This window comes from Pangasianodon hypophthalmus, chromosome 12 (genome assembly GCF_027358585.1).
Source record: "Pangasianodon hypophthalmus isolate fPanHyp1 chromosome 12, fPanHyp1.pri, whole genome shotgun sequence".
In the NCBI taxonomy this organism is placed as follows: Eukaryota; Metazoa; Chordata; class Actinopteri; order Siluriformes; family Pangasiidae; genus Pangasianodon; species Pangasianodon hypophthalmus.
The window spans coordinates 12,988,593-13,011,644 of record NC_069721.1 but is presented as its reverse complement, the minus strand read 5'-3'; the positions used below and the strand labels follow the sequence as shown (position 1 = coordinate 13,011,644).

The following is a 23,052-nucleotide window of genomic DNA, read 5'->3' as shown; positions in this document are numbered from 1 at the left end:
CAGTGCGTTGCTGCTTGCTGAATATCTGGCTGTGTAGCTGCAGACCGGTCAGAGTGCCCATACTAACCCCTGTGCAGAACTGGACCATGGAGCAATGGAAGAAGGTGGCTTGGTCTGATCAATCCCATTTTCTTTTACATCATGTGGACAGCCGGGTGCGTGTGTGGTGCTTACCTGGGGAAGAGATGGCACCAGGATGCACTATGGGAAGAAGGCGAGCTGGTAGAGGCCGTGTGATGCTCTGGGCAATGTTCTGCTGGGAAATGTTGGGTCCTGGCATTCATGTCGCTGTTACTTTGACACGTACCACCTACTTAAACATTGTTGCAGACCAAGTACATCCTTTCATGGTAGCAGTATTCCCAGTGACCTCTTTCAGCAGGATAATGCACATTGCCACACTGCAAAAATTGTTCAGGAATGATTTGAGGAACATGACAAAGAGTTGAAGGTGTTGACTTGGCCTCCAAATTCCCCAGATCTCACTCTGATCAAGCATCTATGGGATGTGCTGGACAAACAAGTCCCGTACCTTGCATCTTACATGACTTAAAGCATCTGCTGCTAACGTGTTGGTGCCAGATACCACAGCACACCTTCAGAGGTCTTGTGGAGTCCATGCCTCGACGGGTCAGAGCTGTTTTGGTGGCACAAGGGGAACCTACACAATATTAGGCAGGTGGTTTTAATGTTATGGCTGATCAGTGTAAGCAAAATTAGTGTTTTATACCTGTGGCAGAGCTGTTAAGTGCTGAATGGGCGTCTTATTTTCGACTCCCACGCTTCGTGTGTGTGTGTGTGTGTGTGTGTGTGTGCTGGTCCTCACAGTGGGATGAGCTCTGAGAACGCCGGCGCGCGCGCGCGCACACACACACACACACGCACCCGCGCGAGCGATTGAGACAGGACTAGGACACGGAGTGATCACAGCAGGTAAGAAGAGCTCTTTGCTGTGCTTTAATCCCAAGGTTTCGACAGCATAACATTGTAATCGTGTCTAAATTAGTTCACGTAGCGATATTTGGATGCGACTGAGATTGCGTTGTAACCTGGTCGAGATTTAGCAAGTGTATAAATGAAAGAACAAACTTTTAAACCAACAATAGCAGCCTTTTTCACAAAGTAACACACCTGAGTTAGTCAGCGAGTGAGTGCTGTAAGTGTAAAGCCCAGTGATTAGTACTGAACGCTAAACCTTTGTACTTCCTGAAGTGAGTTATTTGACAAACTGAAGGCAGTGTTTACAGATGTTTGCAGATGTTTACAGATGGATAGAGCTTTCTCTGTGAGTTTGTAATGAGCTCTGCTTCACATCACTTAACCATTATATAAGTAACTAAACCCTTCTGCATCATCACTCTTCTCTCTACCTCATGTCTCATTTAGTGCTGTGGATTACCTTTATGAAGAGCTTTCAGCTTCCTTCTCTTCATAATTTAGCTGACATTTCAAAGAGATGTGGTTTAAAATGAACGAGTGAGGATTTGTTCCTAGTACTCAGCCTTGTGATTACTGGGTCAGAGGAGCTTCCAAGGACTTTCTGTCCTGATTATTCTCTCTGAAGGCGACCTGAGTTCATCTTCAGTTATAATAATAATAATAATAATAATAATAATAATTATTATTATTATTATTATTATTATTATTATTATGAGCTCGGATTACTGTCTATGTGGAGTTTTGGAGTATGTTCTCCCTGGGTTTGCATATGTTTCCTCCGAGTTCTCTACTTTTCTCTCACAGTCCAAAAACAAAAGTCCAAAGCCAGTATGTGGATTGTCTAAGATCTAAAACATTGCCTGCTCCTAGGTGTGAATGAGTGTAAGAATGTGTGTGTGCATGGTGCCCTGCAATAGCCTGGTGTTCCATCTGGGTGAATTCTCCAGCCTTGTGCCCAGGGTTTCTGGGATCTCCTGATGCACTGTGACCCTGACCAGGATAAAGCGGTTACTGAAGATGCATGAATTTATTATGATTATTATTATTGTAAAAGCATTTTGCAGCAATCTACTACATGGCTTCATCGTGAAGAGTATTTTTAGTTGGATAAAATATTCAGAAAACTGAACAGATATTTGCAATAATATTATATTGATATTCAGTTAATTAGCCTAAAGTGACTCTTATAAAGATGGACTAGGACCTAGATACCCACGTTGCTCATACCCAAATAATTATACATTATATCAAATGTTCAATATATACATGTCTTAAACACACAAAGATGTACAGTGGATGTAAAAAGTCTACACATCCCTGCTACACACCCCAGGTCTTTGTGGTGTAAAAAATGAAACCAACATAAATGATGTCAGGAAAAAAAAAGAACATCACCAAAAGAACACCATACCCACGATGCAGCATGGTGGTGGCAGCATCATGCTTTTACAGCTGCTTTTCAGCCAGAACTGGGGGTTTTATCAAGGTGGAGGGAATCATGAATAGCTACAAATACCAGTTGATCTTAGTGCAAATCCTTCAGGTGTGTGCTAGTAAGCTGAAGATGAAAAGGAATTTCACCTTTCAGCATGACAATGACCCAAAGCATACATCCAAATCAACAAAGGAATGGTTTAACCAAAAGAAGATCAATGTTTTTGAATGACCTATCCAGAGCCCAGACCTGAATCCAACTAAACATCTGTGGGGTGACCTGAAGCGAGCTGTGCACAGGAGATGCCCTTACAATCTGACGGATCTAGAATGTTTTTGGAAGAAAGCGTGGGAAAATATTGCCAATCAAAAGGTGCTTCAACAAAGTAGCCTATTAGTTTAAGGGTGTGCATACTTATGCAACTAGGTAAGTTTTTTTTTTTATTTTTCCTTTTTTCCCTAAAAAAAGGTTTCTGATTGTTTTTCACTTTATTTGTATACTTTGCAATTTCACATTATAGGTGGGAAAAGATCTGATATGATTTATCTTAGTTTCATTCTTTTGCTTCACAAAAACTGCCATTTTAACAGGGGTGTGTAGACTTTTTACATCCTCTGTAGTTTATACACTTCTCCAACTCTGATTTGTGATATGATTGAGTGTTTTATGGTCATTCTGACTCTCATCTGTCTCGGTTGTCAGTAGTGGATCAGTAATTCTCTTAAATACCACTGATGTTGTGATATATGATGGTAGTTAAGGAAGGTACATGAAACATGCATTTAAGGGAAAAGCCTAGCTTTAGATAGGAATGTAAGAAATTCATGAAAACAGCTCCCTATCTAGACGCACACAAACATATCACTGTCTCTCATTCTTGCACTCTTACGAGCCCCACTAGTCACAATGTGAATGTGATAGCTATCATGACATGGCTTCATCTAGCTTTCCCAGAGGTGGTGCTGTGCTTAGAAATGCCTATCAGTCATACAGACCACAATCTGTATGACCTGCAGTCATAATGCTGCCTGCTTCCAGCCATCCATTAATACGAAGGAAATACTGTGTCTTTGCTTATCAACCATAAGAGTTCATATTCCCTTCTGCATCTAAAACCAGGATTCCTCAAATCCTTCATAAAGAGATCTCCAGTATCCCCTGACTCTTCACTCTAGTGATTTGTGGATATGGTTCCTGCTGTTTACAGACTCTTCTTATTTACAGAATTCTATTTGTGCATCTAAGGGTGATTAAGTACAAGTGGAACAATTATAAATTCTCCACAGAATAGCTTATTTGAACCAATATTTTTCACCTCTAGATAAGAGTTGGTTTTCAGCTACTTTTGGAATGTGGCCAGTCCAACACACCAACTCAGACATAACACGTCTTTTTTGCACTTCTTATGTTCTCTTTTTTATCAGTGTGTAGTGCTAAGAGCTAAGAACTACATCAAAAGCAGACTACATAGTTTCATGATTGCTATCTTTGGAACAGACCTGTATAACACTGTGTGTGCCTTTGAGGTGATAGAGACTAAATGTAGATAAGTTGATCACATGGTTCTTATAGTGACAGCTAGTTATTGTGTATTTTGACTCCTCTTAAGATCTGTAGTAGCTGGTGGCATGGCTATTAAAGACTGAAAAACTGTTCTAATAATGGTTCTAATTTAGTTGAACTGAAACTCAGTAATAATTTGAAACATCATGAACAAAAACAGAACTTGTTGCTCTAAACGCTGCTGTACTTAATGTCAGGTCATTAACTAACAGGTCCTTTATAGTTAGACAGTTAATAGAAAATTTCCTATAGCTAATAAGAAGGCACGTGCATCAGCAATCTCTTGGGGAATTCTCCACATTTGCGTATTTTGCAAAAAGTCCTAAGGGCACACAGTCTGTTCTGATGTTGGCTATATATCACCCTTCTAGACAACATCCATGTGTTCTAGAAGAATCCATCATGACCCTTACCAAGATAAAGTCATCGCTGAAGATGAATGACTAGGATTTTTGCAGGATTTTGATTACATATTGCATGCTGGAGATTTTAATATTCACTTCAACAAAAATCCTTTTTTTTAAAAAAAATCCTCCTACTAATGATTTTATAAAGCTATTACACTCTTAATCGTACACAGCTTATAAGTGGCTCTACACACAAGGCCATGTAACCTTAGATATAGTTATTGCATGGTTTAGACATTAAGGTGCCAGACATAGCTGTTGGAATTTCACCACCAATATTGTGTCTTCATTGATATATCTGTAAAAATACTACCAGACAATTATTACCAAGTGCTATTTTACTGCTGATTCCCTTTCAGCATTCTCAGATCTCATATTCTCTTTTGATTGCTTAGTTTACATCAAGATACAAGGAATGCATTAACACTGTTGCCCCAGAAATTTTAAAGCCCAGTTGAGAAATTCAGAACAGAAATGGAGGCACAAAGCTTACAGTCTATTATGACATTAATATTAATGATGTGACATTATATTAAAAATCATCTGAAATTGTTTAATAATCAAATTAATCTTGTGAAGAAAGCCGGCTTCTCCAGCATAACTGACAGTCATAACTCAACAAGCCTTTTTCCCCACAGCTGATGGAGTGATTAACCCTCACCTCCAGTAAGTCCAAGCTCTCAGTGGGGCTGAAAGCTCTATGTCCACCTTCTAAACAATTAACCATGAACACTTTCTTTTCACTACTGAAATGTGCCAGTTGCCCTCTTGACACTTTACCCACCATTTCCCATTAGGCAATGACAACAAATAACTGGTTTACTCTCAAATGACATTCTGAATATTATTAATCATTACAAAAAGGAATTTATCTGCAGAGTCTCAAAACAGCTGTTGTCAGGCCTCTTGGGAAAACAAGTAATCTTGACCCCTCTTAACTCCCTTCCTTTTCTTGGTACCTGCTCATCCAGTTATCATACTTCATCCTACAGAGTTCCACAGTGTTCAATTTTAGTACCAGTACACAGATGACACACAGCTTTACATGTACCTGTCTCCTGAATCTCATACTGTGGGTCTGTTTGCTCTTTATTTGACTGTTTAAAGGACATCAGGTTTGGGATAAGTCTTTTTTTTTTTGCAGCTAAATAAAAACAGAAATCTTTGTTATTGGGAATGGAGATCAGAAAAGACATGCTTGATTATTTAAGGATAAAAACTTGTGTCAGAAATCTGGAAGTAATGTTTGCAAGATCCAGACTTATCCAAACATAGAGAGTGCAAAATGCTGTGGCACGATTCATATTCCACCTGTTCTCAAACAGCTGCATTGGCTGAATGTGAGCTATGTCCCAGCAAAAGCTCTAAGAACCCCAAATAGAGGGTTGTTGGTTATACACTCTACCTAAAGAGTGGTGAAGCAGCTTTTTACTTATTCTGGCCCCAAACTCTGGTTGACCTGAGAGCTCTTTGTAATCTGGCCATATTAAAGAGGAGACTAAGGCTTTGTTTATTCTGCTTAGCTTTTAATTAAATTTATTCTTGCTAATTTTATCTATTACATTTTTTACTTAGTTTTATTATGCTATTTTCATTTGTATTGTAATTTCATTTGTATTTTATTGTTATCTATTTTCTTTTCTGATATTTCATTTTACTGTACTTCTTCACTGCTTTAATTTGTATTAATTATTCTATTGCTTACAAAGCACTTCATAAACTTTGTATTAAACTTGGTGTTAGTGCTATAATAATAATAATAATAATAATAATAATAATAATAATAATAATAATAATAATTTTATCTACAATCTTTAGAAAACCACAAAGAATGTTCTGTTATGCAGTCAATAAGTATTTCCTGTATATCAACATATAAACTTACTAAAGAATTTGTGGTAATTGGATAAATAATATTGATTATTGTGACCTTTTAATGAATCAAAACAACATTCCATAACTTTCCTTTGTCCATTTTGAAAGACTTCACTTTCACACTTTAAGCTGGAGAACATAACAGAAGGCACTGAGATAAAAAGCATAGATTACAAAAAGTATGTGCTCCCATTCGCTGGTCTCATCTGATGAACGTGCAGTTGCTTACATGCCTTCACTTTAATTCACCAGTTTGAAGAAGAGTTTTAAGAAAGAAGCTGGAGTCAGAGGAGGGTCTGAGGGTGTGAGGATGAGATGATTCATGCCATGCTGTTCCTGTCATCTCTGTGGCTATGAGTCGCCCTCGGTTTCACAGTAAACACACACAAGTTAATGATTAATGAACTCTGGCGACAGCAGGGCTCATTCTGTAAGCTCAGAGCTTGGCCACTGCCTGGCTGAGATCTCTGCCGTGTTCCTCACTTGAGGCTATATTGAAATTTGTGATTTAGAAGCACATGTTTTCTCATTTTATGTCATCTGTGTTTATCAGAATTACCAGTTGAATTAATTATCCAATGTATTCATTTTTTCCTGAAATATCCTGACTAACTACCTTAAAATGGTCTCTTTTTAGTCTGGCCTGTGACCATTTTAATAGTCTATTAAAAGCCTTGCTCTTACGTTAAACTCCCCAGCATATTGTGCATGCGTCTATATTCTGAGAAAGGTTTTCCTCTTGTTCTTCTGAGACCCTTCATGGACATTCACAGCTGCTCCTTCCCTCATTAGTGGTCTCAGAGGCTTTTCATGGTCACCACTTAAAATCCAGTTTCTGTTTGGCCTCTTCAAAGGATGTGTGGTTCCTGAAAGAATCTCATCTCTATTTTAAATGATTCCTGTTTGCTCCTCATTATAGGCTCCCCAAAATGTGCCTGAGCAGCCGAATACAGCTCCTCCTAGCCATCTTACTCAGTCAAGGTAAGAAAGACTGACCAATTTGCATAAAGCATAGCCTCATTACCTTGCATGGGATTAACTCCAGAACAATCTGGTTTCATACACATGGTTAATAAACCTTATTGCGCAATATAGGCCGGTGCATCAGTCTCCAGTCCTGGAGTGCACCAACTCTGCAGATTTTATCATTATTCAGAATTTTATTATTCAACTCACCTTCTAATTAACAAGGCCTTCATGAGCTGAATTTAGTGTGTTATAATAGAAAAATACAAGTATCATAAATGAGAACTGGGTGGCCAGATCCACGTTCACTGTACTTGTGTGTTAGTTTTGGTATCGGAATTATAACAGAATATCTTCTGACAAAAAAACAAATGATACAGTAAACCATTCAAATTAATGAAAAGAATGCATGATCAATTATATCTACAAAGCCATTGTGTATTGAAAGTGGGTTGAATGTTTTAAAACACTTTTGTGAAATTTATGCTTCACTCACATGCACAAGTGAAAAAGAAACATGGAATATAATAAAATATCACATCTCAAAGGTTCCAAAAGCTTGCCGAGCAAATTATAAAGCAAAGGGTATATATATATATATATATATATATATATATATATATATATATATATATATATATATATAAGATTCAGAAAGGGAGATGCAAACTTGTGAAGTGTATGATTTAGATTTTCCACTGTTATAACGTGCACTATTTGACTATTTTTGTTACCCGATGGAAGATCTGTGAAACTGAACCCAGCTGAAAATATGTTTTGTTTTGTTACGTCTTATATCTTATGTTTAATCTCTACTGGATTAATCTGAAAGATCTCCATTAGGCAATGACATTTATAACTCATTTGAACATTTGAATATCAAAGTGTTCAATTCTGTTTCTTTAATTTGAAAAATCAGCATGAAAAATGCATTTCCCAATTAACATCTGAAAAAAAAACATCTCTTAAATCCCTGACATAGGGTTTTGTACCTGAATTTTATTGTCAAGCCACAGTAATACACTCATATCTAAAGCATCTGCCTTTGGCAATGGTGGAGCCACATGGTCGAGACTACAGCACAGAATTGTGTTAACTGTTTCTTTTTATGAACTGTGTAGTAATATTCTTCAGTATGTATTATGCATTCTTAAACAAAATGGTATAACCAGCAACACATAATAGTGTTTACAGAACCTCGTTACAGACTCAGTCCATGCTAGACTCACATTCTGCAGATTTTCTTCAAGGTCACTGCACCTGACAGCTAAGATATGATATGGGCTTCTGCATTAAGACAACAGGCTGCTGTCTTCCTCTAGTCTTCCATCATTTCCTTTCACGTACAAGAGACACACATCATAAATCAGAGGAAGGACATTCAGTGCCTCCTCAGGCAGCTCAAACGAAAATGTCTTCTAGTTCAAGGTGTAATGATTGTTATGAAGATATACATTATAGAATTTCTAACAATTTGATATGATGTAATAATATTTAAAAACATCTCTATACAGAGTGTCTATATATATATATATATATATATATATATATATATACCCCATATATATAATCCCCATAGCCACGCTCCAAAATCTAGTGGAAATCCTTCCCAGAAGAGTGGAGGTTATTATAACAGCAAAGAGGGGACTAAATGTGGTATGAGATGTTCAAAAAGCACTTAGGCTGTGATGGTCAGGTGACCACAAACTTTTGGCTATATAGTGTCATCAGGATAGGCTGATGAGAGAACAGATGTATACAGCTGCTTAAGTGATAAGAGGAACTAATTTTGCAGATGAGAACTTATCTATAAATGAAAAATCTTATGATGTGACATTCTTTAATGAATAAAAAAAAATAGTCCTCTGTAAATTATTGTGGTCTAAAAGATGTAAAATACATCAAGGCATGCTGTTATTGGAAAATAACCAACATAGGGGTGGTAATAGCATCACACCACTGTGCCATTGATTAATTTCCTATAGCAGCATGCCCAGTCATCTTTAATTCATTGTTTAGTCAATACTTAATGTTACCAAATATTCCTATGAGATTCTGGATGGGAGTTGGGGTGATGGTGAGAGAAGGCTTAGGAATGACAGGATTAACATATGCCAGCCCACAATATGGCCAAAGCCTCCACATGAATGGGATTAAAAAACATTTATGAGTTGCTTTTATGACCTCATAATTTTGCCTGCAGGGGTTTGAAGCCTGGGGTATCTGAATGTTTCTCTGGTTGAATTGTGTCACCATGGAGACCTTTGGAAAATGCTGTTGCTCATAGCACAACTATGAAGAGACAAAAGTGTACGATTAAGGTAGAACACACTCCACACTACAGGAGTTAACTGAGAGAGGACACAGGGAGTCAGAGGGCTGTCCCCCTTCTTAGCTGTTCACATGGCCCTTTGTACTCAATCAGCCATTGTGTGAGAGGGAGAGCATTACCGAGTTCTGCTCACTCAAGCGGTGGCTGCAAGCCCAGCCCCTTTTGAGGCAATGGCGCCTGTTTTCCACCCGTCCGGTAGGCGTTGTTGGAATGCCGAATGCTCTAAATTATCACTCTAAAAAAGGGCTGAGCACCAGGTGTTGGGACACAGGGAAAGAGTTCTACACAGAAGTGTGCCTGGGGCCAAGGTCAGCTCAGCTGCGCTAAAATAAGGGGTTGTCATTTCACGTGTGCACTGTGTCTTTTACTGTATTGCTTGTAGAAAAATAACCAATAGCTATATTACAACATAGACCTGTGCTGTGAGGTTCCATTTGATCTTATTCATTTATAGCCTTACTTTAACTCTGATGAACTAGTGGAAAGGTTCTGTGTTCTCTTTTTTTCAGTGGACTGCAGCTTTGCTGTACAGGAGATCCAGGCTGATCATGAAACCCTCATGAAGATCAGTGCTGCAGGGGAAAGTGAGTACTCTGTGTCCATCATCACTGAAAACTGAACTGTCACTTACAAGAGAAGTACAGTGAAAAAGGAAATAGTTTTGTATAGTGCCACTTTTAAAGAAGCAGTGTGTTATTTTTAGAGAATGGAATAAAATTTTTTAATGAAAACAAGGCATCTTCAAGGAATTTTTTTTTCCCACCCCCTCAGCTTAACCCCCTCTATGCCTTATTACAGCTGTCTTTTAAGATGATAGGGCAGTGTTGAGCAGCTCTCTTTCAGCTGGAATCAACAGTAATTTCACAGAGAGAAAAATGTAAATAGAAGCCTAAATAATAATAATAATAATAATAATAATAATAAAAAACGTGGTCCATATTAGAATCTAGCCAAGCTCAATACACATAGCAATGTTGCATGTCACCAGCTTTCTAGGGTATCTGAAAATATATAATAATTATAGGTCTGTAATATAGATTCTTAACCTTGGAGTCATGACCCCATGTGGGGTCACCTGAGATGCAGATGGGGTCAGATAATAGCAACCATTATAATGAGTTCTGTTTTAAATAAACCAACATTTCATAGCCTAGGGCATTTTTCTTTTCCAATTGGAGCCCCTCATAAAGCCATTTTACATCAGACTTCAGTGGCGCCACATCCAAAAAGTTGCCAAGTTAATCAAAGTGTTTTTTAGACCAGCTGCTTGCAGCATGAGGAGTGGTGCAGTTCACATGCGCACAACACGTTTTGCAATCATGGTCTGTGCCACGCTGCTTCAGTTCTGTGTGGAAAGCAGCATATATCTGAGCAAAAAATCTCACTGTATTAACAAACTTGTGATCATATACAGTGACAATGCATGGTTATAATAATTTGATGGTCAGTACAGATATTTGCATGTATATTTGCTAAACCAGTGTAAGAAAGCACTGAAAAAAGCCTCAGGCTGTGTGTACTTGTGTAAAATAAAAATATTAAGTGAAATGCACCATGTGACCCTGAGTAATCCCAACCCACTTACTTGAGTGAAGCAGGAATTGTGTGCCATTGTGTACATCAAATCAGAGTACCCATCTAGGTTGGACATAACAGCCATGATGATATTTCAACTAAATTTCCTAAATTTGATAAGCTACAGTTCAAAACACAAGCCCAGTCCCTTCATTAGAGGCTATGAGTGCAGAGTGCTAGCGTGCCTATGGTTATGCACAGCATGAAAGCATTGTTAAAAGTGTAAATAAAAAGAACCCATGAGCTGTCTTTATGACACTTAAAATTTATATGTTACCTTGCATGTGCAGGAATATGATATATATGTAAGAGTTTTTATTTGCAAACCTAAAACTTTGATTAATTGATTAATTGAAATGATTTTTATTGAAATAAGAAAGTTGTCTAACATTCTATGGATTGAAGGAGTAGGCCTATAATTCTTGATGTACTATTAGTTTAAATAAAATTTGAGGAAAACTTTAGGTCAATGGCCAAAAAAAAAGGTAAATCCCTGGTCTATAACAATAACCTTATAGTAACAGACCTAGATACATCCTACATAAGTAAGCTGCCAATCAACTAAGTTCATAAAATATTTGAGATATTTCCATCTTTCAAAAATTTATGGCCGTGAGAAACTAAAAATTCATTTGTTGTGGCTTTTGCAATTTAAAAAGTTCTTTAATTTCTCCATAAAATTATAAGAAGGTATTTAAAGAGTGTCCAAATGCACAGGTGTTTTTGCAAATGCTGACATTCTGTCTACATAATCACCCTCTTTATGACAGGCTGCGGGTTCCAGCATGACAGCTACACACATTATAATTTAACCTTTTGCCTAACATACCTAGCCTAAACGTGTCATTTCTGTGTGTGTGTGTGTGTGTGTGTGTGTGTGTGTGTGTGAGAGAGAGAGAGAGAGAGAGAGAGTGAGAGAATGTTTTGGTAGAGAAATAAGTATGGACATGCTACAAGCTATTCATCAAATTCAGGGCTGTAGTAAAAATAGTTTCCAGGAAGAAAATACATAATTTGTAATTGGAAATAATGTTGCATTTCAGCCAGTGTGATTTATTTGTTATATGTGTGCACAGTGATGAGATGCTCCGCAGCTATGGATGTCCTCTTTTTGATGGACGGCTCGTACAGTGTTGGGAAGGGCAGCTTTGAGAGGTCCCGCCACTGTGTACTGAAACTGTGCGAGGCTCTGGACATCGGTGCAGACACGGTCAGCAAACAACATCCCATCAGCCTGAAGCTTCCACAATAGGTGCAGGTTTAAAGCGGTGATGTGTCTCAGGTCCATGTACTTTTTATAGATGCTTCCTGTGTATTTCTCAGGTGAGAGTCGGAGTCATTCAATTTGGTTCGACTCCCAGGATGGAAATCTCGCTAGGCTCCTACAGCAGCAGAGAGGAGCTGAGCAAACACATCAAGAAAATACAGTACAGGTATAGTATGAATACACATATGAATTCTGCTGTAAATAAACATTTTATGTATATTTCATCAGTTTAGCATACCATTTAAACCGATCAGTTTTACATTAGGTGTGTGACACTTGATAAGGACATCTAAAATAGTGTATAGTATACTATTAAAATTATTATTTTAAGGTCCTGCAGATCCATTCAAATATACAGTAATACAATTAGGTGAAAATTGCTTTTCAAAATTTCAAAATATTCAATGAGTGAAAAGGAAGTAAGAGGAAGAATCCTTGAGAGGACCCAGTCTCAAAAGAGATCCCAGCCTCTTCTGATTGACACTAGGTGGTGGGATTATAAATCATTCCAGTATACAGCTGTGGAAGAGTAAAGCAAACAATACTAAATATGTTGAAAGGATTTGTTTGGAATAGAAGTTCACAGTAGGACTTTATGATTTTGTGTTGTCCTGGTATGTAGAATCCTTCTGCAGAGAATTTCCTTTTCAAAAAAGGTTCAAAATAGAGCCTGCTTAGAAGGCTAGAGTCATTAAGTATCTAAAGTGATCATAACTGTCTGTGCACTTAGGGTGGGAGGGATCCCCTGTCAGAGAGCCTGTTCACTCATGTATATTGGAAAAGGCAGTTAGAGATCCACTTCAAATGCGTTTAGCTGCCCTATAATCTTGCAGTTAGATACAGACACTGTACAGTAACTTCATGTCTTGGAGGAAGAATGTGTTAGCCTTTTCCACTGCTAGGTTGGTAGCTGGTGTGCAATACTGTGATCGTTAGCATACCATGAATTTTTCTTGTTTTGTTTCTCCCTCTGCGTGGAATTCTCATCTCCAGGCCAGACATGGTGGCCGTTGTTTATACTTCTACACTCTGTGTGTGTGTTTGTGTGCAGCTGTGTTTGATGAGGTGTTATGGCTGAGATAATGATGTACATTGATGTGGCTACTGCTGTGTTAGTATGCCAACTAACAGCTTTACACCCATCCAAGATGCAGACAGCTGGCCTGTTCCCACACCATTCAGAACGTAACATTTTCCCCTGGCGGGGCGTGAAATTACCATTTGTGATCGCTCTCATAAAGACATCAGCACTTGTCAGCCCCAGTGAACAACTGCAGCTCAGAGCTGGTAGGAACCCTGCTGGCTGCGTGCCTGATTTTCCTCTGATATCCTGTCAAGATCTCCAAAACCAGCTGCAGGAAGGAAGAAATCACGGATTAAAGTGACACAGAAGGACATTGTCAAGTGTGTTTGCGCTTTAAATATGTTTGGTTCAGGGAAATTATGTCTATCCTAAAGTGTTGAGATGTAAGTATTGATATGGTGCGGATGTCTCACTTAACGGGTGCCTAAGAGAAAAGGAACCTGAAACCGGGGACTGCTGTAAGGCGTTGAATTGTGTTCGATGAGCTGCAGTGAGAGCAGGGTGTGTTGAGGAAGGCTAAAGGACTAAGTAGGGTATTGTTTCAGGGACTGGGAGGTTTACTGCGGTCAAATTAATACAAGATTAGTGCAATGATCATTGGAAGCTAATGTTACATACTGCCATGGAATCAACCTCTTTAATAAGATTTTGTGGGGGATTCTTAGGTCAATAAAGTACACACACACACACACACACACACATTCATTATGTTAGAAATCAACATGTCTGCAACAGAAAACAAACATATTTAAAGTTACAGTTTAAATATACATATAAACTTATTAATAGCAGTAAGACTATCAGGCAAAATGAATAACTTCCATAGTCCGTATTGTAGACATGGAAAAACGACAAGCAACCTAAAAACTTCAGGTAACTGCTAATCTCTACAGACAGAAAAAACAGCAATATTTTAGCTTTTTAGCTCATGCTGTACACTGTCTAAAATCCAGAGCTTGCAAGAAAATTTGGGCAACTGCAGACAAAATAACATATTCTACCAGGAAAGCTATTAAGAAATTAGCAATAAAGCTATATTAACATATTCTTCAGAGTGGATGCTAATTTCTGTAACTGTTTGTTCGCCAAAAATGAAGTATGGCTAGTGTTAACTACATTATGTTTTGCCAGTTTTCATCCTTAATTCATCATTATTTCCACAACTTACCTTACTGTTCATTCCTTCTTCTTTCCTCTCCTTCTTGTATACTCTTTCTTCTTTTAACTTCCTAATAAGCAAGTTCTCTATATTTTGACCATGTGCTCATTCATTTCACCAGAATCACAAGTCAAAGGCATGCTAACGAGATCCTTAGGTCCTTAGATGTTCCCCACATTTTAACATTTCACATCTTATTGGACTGAAGTGAGACTAAAGAGTATTCAAGCATGATATTCTGTGCATCTAACTTCTTAATCCTGTTAAAGCCTTGTTAATTAGCTGATTTCTTGAGTCAGGTGTGTGAGAGCAGAGAAAAGTAAAAATATATAGTGCAGGGGGAATTGTGGAATAAAATGGGAGTAATTGATTTAATAAATTAAATTTACCTCACTGCCTCCATGCATTGAGAAATAAAAGCTGTTTGAAGTGTGATCTTTATTCCCCCAGAGGAGGGAGCACACAAAGCGGTCTGGCTTTCAAGTATGTGATGAGGAAGGGTTTCCTCGGCGGTCGGAATTCCCCTGTGCCTCGCATCGTCATCCTCCTGTCTGATGGAAAGTCCCAGGGTACAGTGCACCCGGCTGCCTCAGACCTCAAGCAGTCTGGAGTGATTCTGTTTGCTGTGGGCCTTCGCTATCCCAGGTATCATATACAGCCAGGTGTATTTATTACACCAAATAGGGTATTCTTTTCACTCTGTACCATTACTATCATGCAACAGGCTACTGTACTTGTGTATGTAGATTAGTGGTGTAACACAATTTTGCTATTTGTGTCTGTATCTTTGCCTGTATCTGTACCTTTTAAGTGCTCAGGATTTAAACTGAAAGTGGAAGTGGCCTGAAGTGGAAGTTTTTTTTTTTTGTTTTTTTTTTTATAGATAAAAACTGGACTTTTTTTTTTTTTTTTTAACAATTCTGCTTTCACAGTTATTATTTTTGTTTGTACCTGCCCACAATATTTTCTAATGAATTTATTAACCAATTAACCACTGAGCCACTATGGGATATGTTCATTTGTGCTTTTTAAAGCTCTAATTTTAATATCAGTATCAGACAAACAGGAAAAGAAATAATAATAATAATAATAATAATAATAATAATAATAATAATATGAAGGTTGCTACAAATAATTTAACAAGATGGCGTGAAAAAATCCCAAAACTGTTACTTTGCTATTTTACATTTCATTTTTAGTATTGTGTAGCATCAATCAATCAATTCTTTTGAAGAAAAGGCAGTCATGTCAGTACAGCACCATGAAAGAAAGAGAAAGGGTAGGAAAGAATACTCCAGTGTTTTCTGCAGAAATGATAGCTGAGCATCTGTGCTCTCAACCTGGCAAACTGTAGAAACTGTAGACATGTCTGATGTCAAACAACTCAGTGACAGTGCTGAGAGAAGGCAGTAAAACTTTGTCCTGCGTGCTTCAGCTAAAAATCACAAAAATGCATGAATGCCCCACAGACATGATTTGTGGTTCTTAAGCATTTTAACTACAATTTTTTTTTCTTCTTCCTGCACCAGCTGAGCAGTTTAATAAAAATAATGATTTCTTAGCATGTAATGCTCAGTGCCTCTAGTTCAGGAGTTAGAGCATACACACACTCTCTACAACATATCAGTATAGCAGCCCACCTGTTCATGAACTGCAATGTTGTCAGAAACCTATCAGCACATCTGCTGTCTATGTAAAGTGGAGCTCATTCCATTCTTATTATGCTCAGCACGTAATGTCATACAGTGTGACTGGAGGTCTTTCACAATGATTTAGTTCAGACTACATTACGAATGTAACCCAGCGCAAATACATGATTCAGAATGAACAGATCATATGTTCTAAACAGATACAAATAGAGCTATGAATAGGAGGCACATTATATGTGTGTTTTTTTTTTTAGAAAGCTTGCCAGAAAGGTCGCAGGGCATCTGGTTAAGACTAAAGGTGTGCATCAGGACTGGGATCCTGTAGTACACCACAAAAAAGTCATGCAATCAGAAGGCTTTTACTTTCATGTGGGCGACCGGTTCAGATACTATATCCTGTGTCAACTAAGTCAGTTTAGATAAAAATATAAACACAAGCCCTTTGACTGTGTGTCTCAGATGGGAAGAGCTCTACTCTCTGGCCAGCACTCCCACAGAGAGCCATGTGTTCTTTGCAGAGCATTTCAGTGATACTGTAAATGGACTGTACACGAGCCTCACCACCTCCTCTATCTGCAGTGCTGTTCCCTCAGGTACACTCTCAACTCTGAAGCATCCATACTCCCCATTCTCCTAGTGCTTCCTGAGAGTTGGTGATTTATGTGTATGTCTGCAGGCTGTCAGTTGGAGTCTTTTCCTTGTGCACGAAAGACCCTGGAGACGATCAGAGAACTGCAGGGCAACTTTATGTGCTGGAAGGGATCGAAGGGCAACTCGCCATACACCTCGTTATGTCCGTACTACAGGCAAGTGCAGTTCATCTCCCTCAGTAAAGGCTTGTACACATACTCCTTTCTCCATCTAAATAGATAGTCGACTTCAGAATTATTAATGATGGAGTAAAAAGGTCTGAATGGCAGAGGGCAGTCCCTCTGTAGAAGATCTGTAGAGTTGAAATCCCACTACATGTGTCTCAAACATTGTTAGATTTTACAGGAGGAGACTGTTATTCTCAGGAGGCTGTCTACCAAATATCAAAGTATTAAAAGGACTTATATATATGGATAGAATATACATATATGTATATATAATATACATATAGCCATACAGTGGTTAATAATTTTGTATGTTACAGATATACCAGTGCTTACAAGGTACTCCCCACAGTATGCCACAGAACAGTATGCTCAGGTAAGGTTTGGTATTTTACACAAAATATACTGCTACAGTATCTAATAAATGAGTATGAATATCCTGAGGTGTAAATTATATATATTATATATATAAGTTTTCTTCTTCTCATTTTTGCTTAGATCCTTGTGATTCCCAGCCATGTCAGAATGGTGGGACGTGTGTGTCTGAAGGGCTAGAGAAATACCATTGCCAGTGTCCTCCAGGCTATGGAAGCGACCCCAACTGTGGTGAGCTGCTCTTTCTATATCCCACCACCTAATGAATCACTCTCTGATTTACATTTAGTATTTAGCTCATTGGTCTAATTGTGAAGCTGCAGCTGTCAGGCTTGCCTGTATGCATGTGTGTCCATTTGCGTTTACTTAGGCAGGCAAGGTTTTCAATTATTGTTGGGGTCAGATTTCAGGCTGGGTCATGGTTGACTGAAATATACTCCAATCCCTCAGAGGCGTTATGTCTCCCTGATCAAAAAGGGCAGTCTAATTTTGCTCTAAGTGAAAAGCACAGGCTCCTCATCTCTAAGTACTCCCACAACAGTCTGCTTTATTGCATTGTGCAATAATACACAACAGACCCTGTAACCCTGTAACCCCATAACAAAGCCAAGAAACTGAACCCAGTTCATTGTCCTGTACATGTCATTCTCTTATTACTCCTCCATACTCTCTCGCTCTCTCTCTCTCTAGCTCTCTCTCTTGTTCTCCCTCACTCTGTCTCTCTCTTTATCTTTCTCTCTCTCACTCTCTCCCTCCCTCTCCTATACACACACACACTCACACACACACACACATTCTTTGTAAAGTCTGGTTAAGGGAAGATAATGTATCTTTGAATGAGAGACAAGAATAAATGGGGCGAGGTAATGAACATCACTGATAGAAGCAGTCAGCACATTTCTCTGATCTAAGAATACACAATGGTGTGGTCAGTTAGGAAGTGATGACACTCCTAGCCCTGTCCTGTCCATGACACATCAGAATGAGCTCAAAGACTCTGGTTTGATCACTTTACCTCCCCCGGGAAGATGTTTTCTATTCTCAGGATTACTGTTCATTCATGTTTGTTTTTTTAAACAGAGGAGTGAAAGGGACAGATAGAGTGATCGTTGTATTTACCACTTGACAGTATACTGTGTTCCTGATCTTAGATATGAAGGTTAAAATAAACATAGAATGGTATGTTGAGAATGTAGCAACAGTGTGGTTTTGTGCCTAGCATGGGACCCAAGGTCATGTCAGCCAATGCCTAAATAATATCCTCCTGTTTTCCAGCTCCTGTGCTGTCTTTGGACTGCTCTGTGGATGTGCTTTTCCTGGTTGAGAGCTCCACAAGCCTGACTCTGGAGGGGTTCCTGCGTTTCAAGTCCTTCCTGAAGCGCTTTGTGCAGACAGTTCTGAGTTCAGACACTCCCGTGAAGATTGGCCTGGCCCAGTATGGCAGTGATGTAAAGGTTGAAGCCAGGATTGGGCAGCACAGAGACCCAGTGAAGCTGCTTCAAGCTGTGGAGTCTCTCCAGTACCAGAAAGGGGAGGCTAAAACTGGAAACGCATTGCGCTACGTCACACGACATGGCTTCCAAAGCGCCCCAGTGTATGCTGATGTTCAAGATGACCTGCCTCGTGTGGTGGTGCTCATCACTGGCACTCCATCTGCTGATGCTGTACTGGAATCTGCTAAATATGCAAGAGACAGAGAGATCTTTATCATCGGCGTGGGGCCTGATAGGATGAAGGCTGAGATCAACAACATCACAGGAAACCCTCAGCGCACCATCACTTACAGTTTGCCTGACAGGCTGAATGCAAAGATCCCAGAACTCAGAGCCAAGATCTGCAGTGTGGATAGCCAGGGTACTGACAGTCTGTTTTTTTTCTCAAACTCAGTCACCTTATGTGGAGTGACTTTACTAAGTGCTCTTTTATTACAACCTTTCAATGTCCATTCAGTAATGTGCTACCACTATTCTGATCAACAGTGATATAGGCCTTTTATCCTATAATGCCATAGTGCTTTCCTTTCTGTTCTCTTTGACATCACATTGCTTTATTAATGACCCATTTGATACCTTCCATGATACCTTCATTATAATCACAATGCGAGCTGCCACTGATTGAACCTTTGTATGTTGCAGGGTGTCTGGGTCAGGCAGTAGACCTGGTCTTTGTTCTGGACGGCTCAGGAAATGTCGGGAAGGACAACTTTGTTCACCTGCAGGAATTTGTGCGCAGCACCTCCGTGCAATTTGACATAAACCGTGATTTGACTCAGGTGGGGCTGGTGGTGTACAGCCGGTGGCCTGTCTCCGTTTTCGAGCTGGACTCTCATGCTTCAGGCTCTGCTGTGCTCAAAGCCTTGGGAGGGGCATCCTATTTGGGTGGAAAGGCCTCTACTGGCTCAGCTCTGCTCCATGTGCACTCTCATAGTCTGACTGTGGCCAAAGGGGCACGCCCAGGTGTCAACAAGGTCGTAGTCCTGCTGACTGATGGTACAGGGGCTGAAGACGCAGCGGTGCCAGCTCAGAAGATCCGGGACGATGGTGTGTCTGTGTTCGTGATTGGCACTGGAGATGTGCAGCGCGAGCATCTCCTGCGCATTGCTGGCTCTGAGGATCACATCATCACTGTGCCCTTCTATGAGGACCTGAAGTACTTTGAAGATGTCCTGGTGCAGATGGTGTGTGCAGGTGAGGCACAGTAAATATTCATATGTTGTATATAGTTTTACAAGACTATTTATAAACAGTGAGGTTAATATGTCACACATAGCTTTTAGCTATCAGTTTCAGTGAGCAATCTAGTCTAGTGAGGTATACAGCCTGGCGAGAGAATGATCAGTTATATCGGTTTGTGTATGTAATTAATTTAAAAGGAACCAGCATTTTCTCTCAAATAACAAGTTTCTTTTCAGTGATTGATGTTAGTGTGGGTTAATTTATTAGATAAACCTACATTGCTGGTCTACTTTGTAGGTTCGTTAAAGACTAAAGCTCACATTGTTTGCACAATTTGTATTAATCCTTCTCTATCCCATTATCGGGGCAGTTTCTGATCATAGGAATGCTGTTCACTGGCATTCCTACTTTCAGCAATATGCTGAAAAAGATCCATCTCCCAAATAATGTCTGGTTCTGTGTTCGTCCCTTCTCATTGATGGACAGAGCATTGATGGTTACTGACAGAGCAACATATGGCACATATATACAGAGTCATGTCCAGTCAACATAACTATTATTAATATATTAATTGTGCATCTAATGAAATGTTAAAGTTATAAATTGCCCAGCTCAAGACAACACTGAGGTGCTCAGCTATAACCGTGAAATGTTTCATGATATTAAAAACATCATCAGCTAATAACAGACATCAACACTCTATTTCCTAACCCAGTGATGTCAGATATAGTAGTCCCTATGAAGCTTTTCACTCAGTTGTGACCTCTTCATTTCTCTCTACAGATATGAAGAAGCCTGTGAATCTGTGCAGGCCTAACCCCTGTATGAATGACGGCGTGTGTGTCCTACTGAACAGAAGCTATCGCTGTGAATGCCGGGGATGGGAGGGACCACACTGCGAGACACGTCTGTACCACCATATCACTTTTCATTTAGTTACAACTGGCCACCTTCTCTCTACAATATCAATCATACATTATATAATTGCACTTAAACATACTTCAAGTCTTTTAAGACTCAGCTTTGCTCAGCTTTGGTTGATGGCAATCATTACTGATCCATTACATATTGTGTTTCCCTGCAGGAAGCAGGCAGCAGCCCTCCAGAGGAGATCTCCCGAGACATGCAGCATTGAGACGCCGCCAGAGGAAGAATGTTAGAGAGCTGCAGCAGCGCTACAGAGAACACCGCAGGAGACATGCTAGCTGATTACAGTCATAGGACAACTAGAGCTGATACACACACACACACAGGCAATTCCATTGTTAGTTACTCATTAGTTTGCTAAACATGAAAAAAGGGAAAGACAAAGATGAGGTGTGTGTTTTTTCACATTTAGAAAGGCTTACTATAAGCTCTCTACTACAGGAAACTAGAGATAACGGGGATCTCCAGATTCCCTGCAGCTCCTATTCAGCACAGACTGTTATCATTACTCTAGACGACCAAACATATCATTACACTTACAGTGATGGAGTGGGAGCAGCCTGCACCTCTTTTTGGTGATCTTAAAAACCTGTCTTTATCAATCCTATTTGTACTGCAGCTGTGAAAGCAACACATCATTATTGTAACTCTCTCGAACGAGTATACAATCATTTTTAAGTAGTGCCTTATGTCTGTAATTTTATATAAATATTCTACATTTTTTCATTGTGGTCTGTTGTCACTTAATATCAAGTGTGTTCAGAAGTCCTTGCTTGATTTCTTAAGATCCATTTCAAACAAATGTATACTTTTAGTTCTGTTTATGACCTTTAAATGTTTGATGTTCAGAAAACTTTTGTAACAAAGCCCCTGTTAGGAGGCTCGTTTTTAAATATTTATTTTATATGCTTTAGAAAAATAATTAAATTCCTTTTTTTTTTTAGTCAAATGGATGATTTGTGATGTATATACAAATTATGCATGTGTGTTCTGGTGCCATCTGCTGGAGACAAATTCTTTTGAAAACTGTCAGCATTATCATCAGTACCAACATCTTTAATAATCGCAACAGAATATGGCATTTTGGTGCTGTCATGCAAAAACTGAAACATTTCAGAACTGATTTTTATTGGAATAAAAAAGTGCATGTTTTATCTAGTATACAGCCAAATGACCCCCATCGGCTCTGTATAAATGTATTTACATCTAGTCTACCAGCATATTTAAGAATTTAAGCTATAGTCTAGACTGCACCACATTGTTAACTATATGAGGCTCTCTGCTTTCTTCTTTTCTGTGCTGTATAAAAAAATGCCTTTCCAAAATGTACTCTTCATTGTTATAAAATACATATTTTAAAATATTTTATAAAATATGCTAAATATGGAATCCCTCCCTTTTCATATAAAAAAAAATATTAAATAGATTGATTCAGCAGTGTCCAGTGGCATTGGTTGTTGGGTTAATGCAGGCACCAGCAGGGCTGCCTCTGATAAGCTGCCTGTGGTAAGCATTACCATCACAGTCGTTCACTGGAGAAGTGGGAAAAGGAAGTAGCAAATGAGGGCTGAGGAGTAAAGAGTACATGGTCGAAAAAAGCTGCTTTCCCTGGCCGAAGTAGACCTTGAAGCCTGCATAGGCTTTGCATAGTTGCGAGTTGTCATCATTGTCACGTTGCTCTTGTTCTCTTCATTTCCATGCCTAGTTTGTAGATTTCTTCTCCCACTCCTGTGCAGAAAGGGAGTGTTTGTGTTAACCAGGTCCACTTCAACTAAAGTCAAATATTAATGCCATGCAAATGAAAATAAATCTCATGATGCATGGTGCAGGGGGAATATACATAGCTCACAATTTCATTATTCTAAATTATATTTAAGAACCAGTGGTGTTAGTGTATAGCTTCTAAGACACAAATATAAAACTTGCCATGGGCATGTAGTGCACTATGTTAGTAATAAGCCAGTGGCAATAGTTTTGGCTATATGCCCCAGTGCATGTTTCTAAAAAAA

At 39.0% G+C, this 23,052-nt stretch overlaps 2 protein-coding genes and 1 long non-coding RNA gene across 3 annotated transcripts in view; 1 reads left to right on the top strand and 2 right to left on the bottom strand.

Annotated features, from left to right (window-relative positions):
- Nucleotides 1-818: 818 nt before the first annotated feature.
- Nucleotides 819-21,653, top strand: vwa2 (von Willebrand factor A domain containing 2). Its single transcript, XM_026914982.3, has 14 exons — nt 819-933; nt 7,139-7,200; nt 10,027-10,101; nt 12,169-12,302; nt 12,416-12,525; nt 15,053-15,247; nt 16,711-16,844; nt 16,928-17,057; nt 17,387-17,442; nt 17,565-17,672; nt 18,717-19,295; nt 19,577-20,128; nt 20,900-21,022; nt 21,201-21,653. The coding sequence occupies exons 2-14, from the start codon at nt 7,149-7,151 to the stop codon at nt 21,323-21,325; spliced, it is 2,373 nt and encodes a 790-aa protein (XP_026770783.2). The 5' UTR covers nt 819-933; nt 7,139-7,148; the 3' UTR covers nt 21,326-21,653.
- LOC113527319 (uncharacterized) lies at nt 12,296-15,043 on the bottom strand. The gene is made up of 3 exons (XR_003402861.3): nt 14,612-15,043; nt 13,578-13,711; nt 12,296-12,493 (listed from the first exon to the last, which is right to left on the bottom strand). It is a non-coding gene; the product is annotated as an uncharacterized LOC113527319 (long non-coding RNA).
- A 501-nt stretch (nt 21,654-22,154) lies between the features above and the next one.
- The window catches only part of afap1l2 (actin filament associated protein 1-like 2), a 31,081-nt gene continuing 30,183 nt past the window's right edge, over nt 22,155-23,052 (bottom strand). Inside the window, exon 19 of the mRNA XM_026914981.3 lies at nt 22,155-22,771. Within this exon, the coding sequence (XP_026770782.3) occupies nt 22,745-22,771 (27 nt within the window). The 3' untranslated portion in view covers nt 22,155-22,744. The remainder of the gene's footprint in view (nt 22,772-23,052) is intronic.

Coding starts and splice junctions, on each gene's coding strand:
- vwa2 (XM_026914982.3), top strand. CDS start 7,149: ATGTGCCTGAGCAGCCGAATACAGCTCCTCCTAGCCATCTTACTCAGT. Junction 17,058..17,386: donor TCGTTATGTCCGTACTACAG/GCAAGTGCAGTT, acceptor TGTATGTTACAG/ATATACCAGTGCTTACAAGG. Junction 19,296..19,576: donor CTGCAGTGTGGATAGCCAGG/GTACTGACAGTC, acceptor TGTATGTTGCAG/GGTGTCTGGGTCAGGCAGTA.